This window comes from Aureococcus anophagefferens (assembly GCF_000186865.1).
Source record: "Aureococcus anophagefferens unplaced genomic scaffold AURANscaffold_268, whole genome shotgun sequence".
Lineage (NCBI taxonomy): Eukaryota > Pelagophyceae > Pelagomonadales > Pelagomonadaceae > Aureococcus > Aureococcus anophagefferens.
Genome location: NW_008705802.1, coordinates 2844 through 4347, shown reverse-complemented (window position 1 = coordinate 4347; position 1504 = coordinate 2844). Strand labels below are relative to the sequence as shown.

The window sequence follows — 1504 nt, the reverse complement described above, 5'->3', positions numbered from 1 at the left end:
CCATTCACACATAAAAACAACCGTCGGCTATGGCTGACGCTGAAGAACAACTCGATGTCATATATGGCGACGATAAAACCCGAACGAAGTCGTTTGTCGATTCACAGCTCAACACTTTCCTTGATGGACACAGGTTTCAGATTAATCATACGGCAGAGTACAACTTATAGCCCAGTCGATACCGTGACTCGCTAGTGGGATCGGGGGCTCTCCACCTCCGACCGCTAGAGTAAGCTAGGAGAGTAAGAAAGTAGGGAGTTAGGATAGTTTGTTAGCTTCCTAACGTCGCTATGACGTCAGTCAAACTACCATCCAGCAGGTGCACTGTCCGGCGACTGTGCAACCTCGCTGAGCCTGGTGCTCTCTGGCAGTTACACGGTTGAAGGAAGCTTGGTCGGAGTCCTCCGTGAGATTTTTCCTGGCGAACATTTAGCTTCAGGCTAGTGGGAGATACGAAAGGCCAAGTGGACGGAAACATAGAGCTATTGTAAAGCTATTGCAATTTTTGGTTGGAGGATATCTTAACTAAGACTAAAAGGACAGCAGCCTCCATTGTGGTCCTGCTTCATGTCCAATAAATAAACCGACTGGAGGCGATGCGTGGCCCGTGTGGGATTACAGTGGATGAGACCGGAGGCCTGTCGAGCTTTTCGCTCCCTGATAACGTTCCGAAAGTACAGTCCGAATTTTTGACTCTTGAATTCTCCATGCGATCAGGAAGTAACGAAATACGCTATCAAGATCATATTGGCCTCCAGACTGAGTTTGCCCCAGAAATTAAGGCGACTGCTGATGTAGAAGCACTGCTGCTGGAAGGCTCGGAACACATCCACATGTTGTACACGTTTCGTAGTGTTGGGCGTGCAGTACCCATGGTGAATGATCAGGGCCTGCAGAGCAAGAATGAACTAAACTTACAGACATTCTATGCGCTCCAGCCGCAAATAGCCAAGATGCGAAGACTCATGGATTTTCAAGAGAAAGGAGTTGCTATAATCGAGCGGTGCATGCGTAGCCTAGTAACTAGGGAAGCACGTGAACGTATTGTTCCTGATGGATATTATGACGCGATAACAAAAGTCGTCGATCTCCTTCAAAAATTAGATAATTTGAAAGATATGAAAGCTAGCCTTACCACTGACTTCTCGCGGTACAATCGTGTCGAGCTCAGCGTTGCAGTTGCATCAATATCCCTGTGATATTATAAATTCAAATTTCACAGGTGTTGCAAGCGCTGAGGGCCGAGCTGCCAAACGGAGATCAACTGGCGCAAGAAAAGCACAAGCTGCAGCTATTTCTGTCAAATTTTCGATATCCCAAAAGTCTGATATTCCACAATCTTCGGGATGCGCTGAAAAAGATTCCTGGCCATGAGGAGATCCTGATAGAAATGCTGCAGCAGAATGTAGATNTTATCGAANACGAGCGTCACATGATGCCAGATGAAAAGTACAGGCTCATTCGATCTCTTCCGCACCTGATGCTGCTCATCGATGGTGATGTA

General features: G+C 47.0%; 1 protein-coding gene across 1 annotated transcript in view; it reads left to right on the top strand.

Annotated features, from left to right (window-relative positions):
- Positions 1–596: 596 nt before the first annotated feature.
- AURANDRAFT_68644 (hypothetical protein) overlaps positions 597–1504 on the top strand; it is a gene marked incomplete at both ends in the record, with an annotated part of 3653 nt that continues 2745 nt past the window's right edge. Inside the window, 2 exons of the mRNA XM_009044354.1 lie at positions 597–1178; positions 1223–1449. Of these exons, the coding sequence (XP_009042602.1) occupies positions 597–1178; positions 1223–1449 (809 nt within the window). The remainder of the gene's footprint in view (positions 1179–1222; positions 1450–1504) is intronic.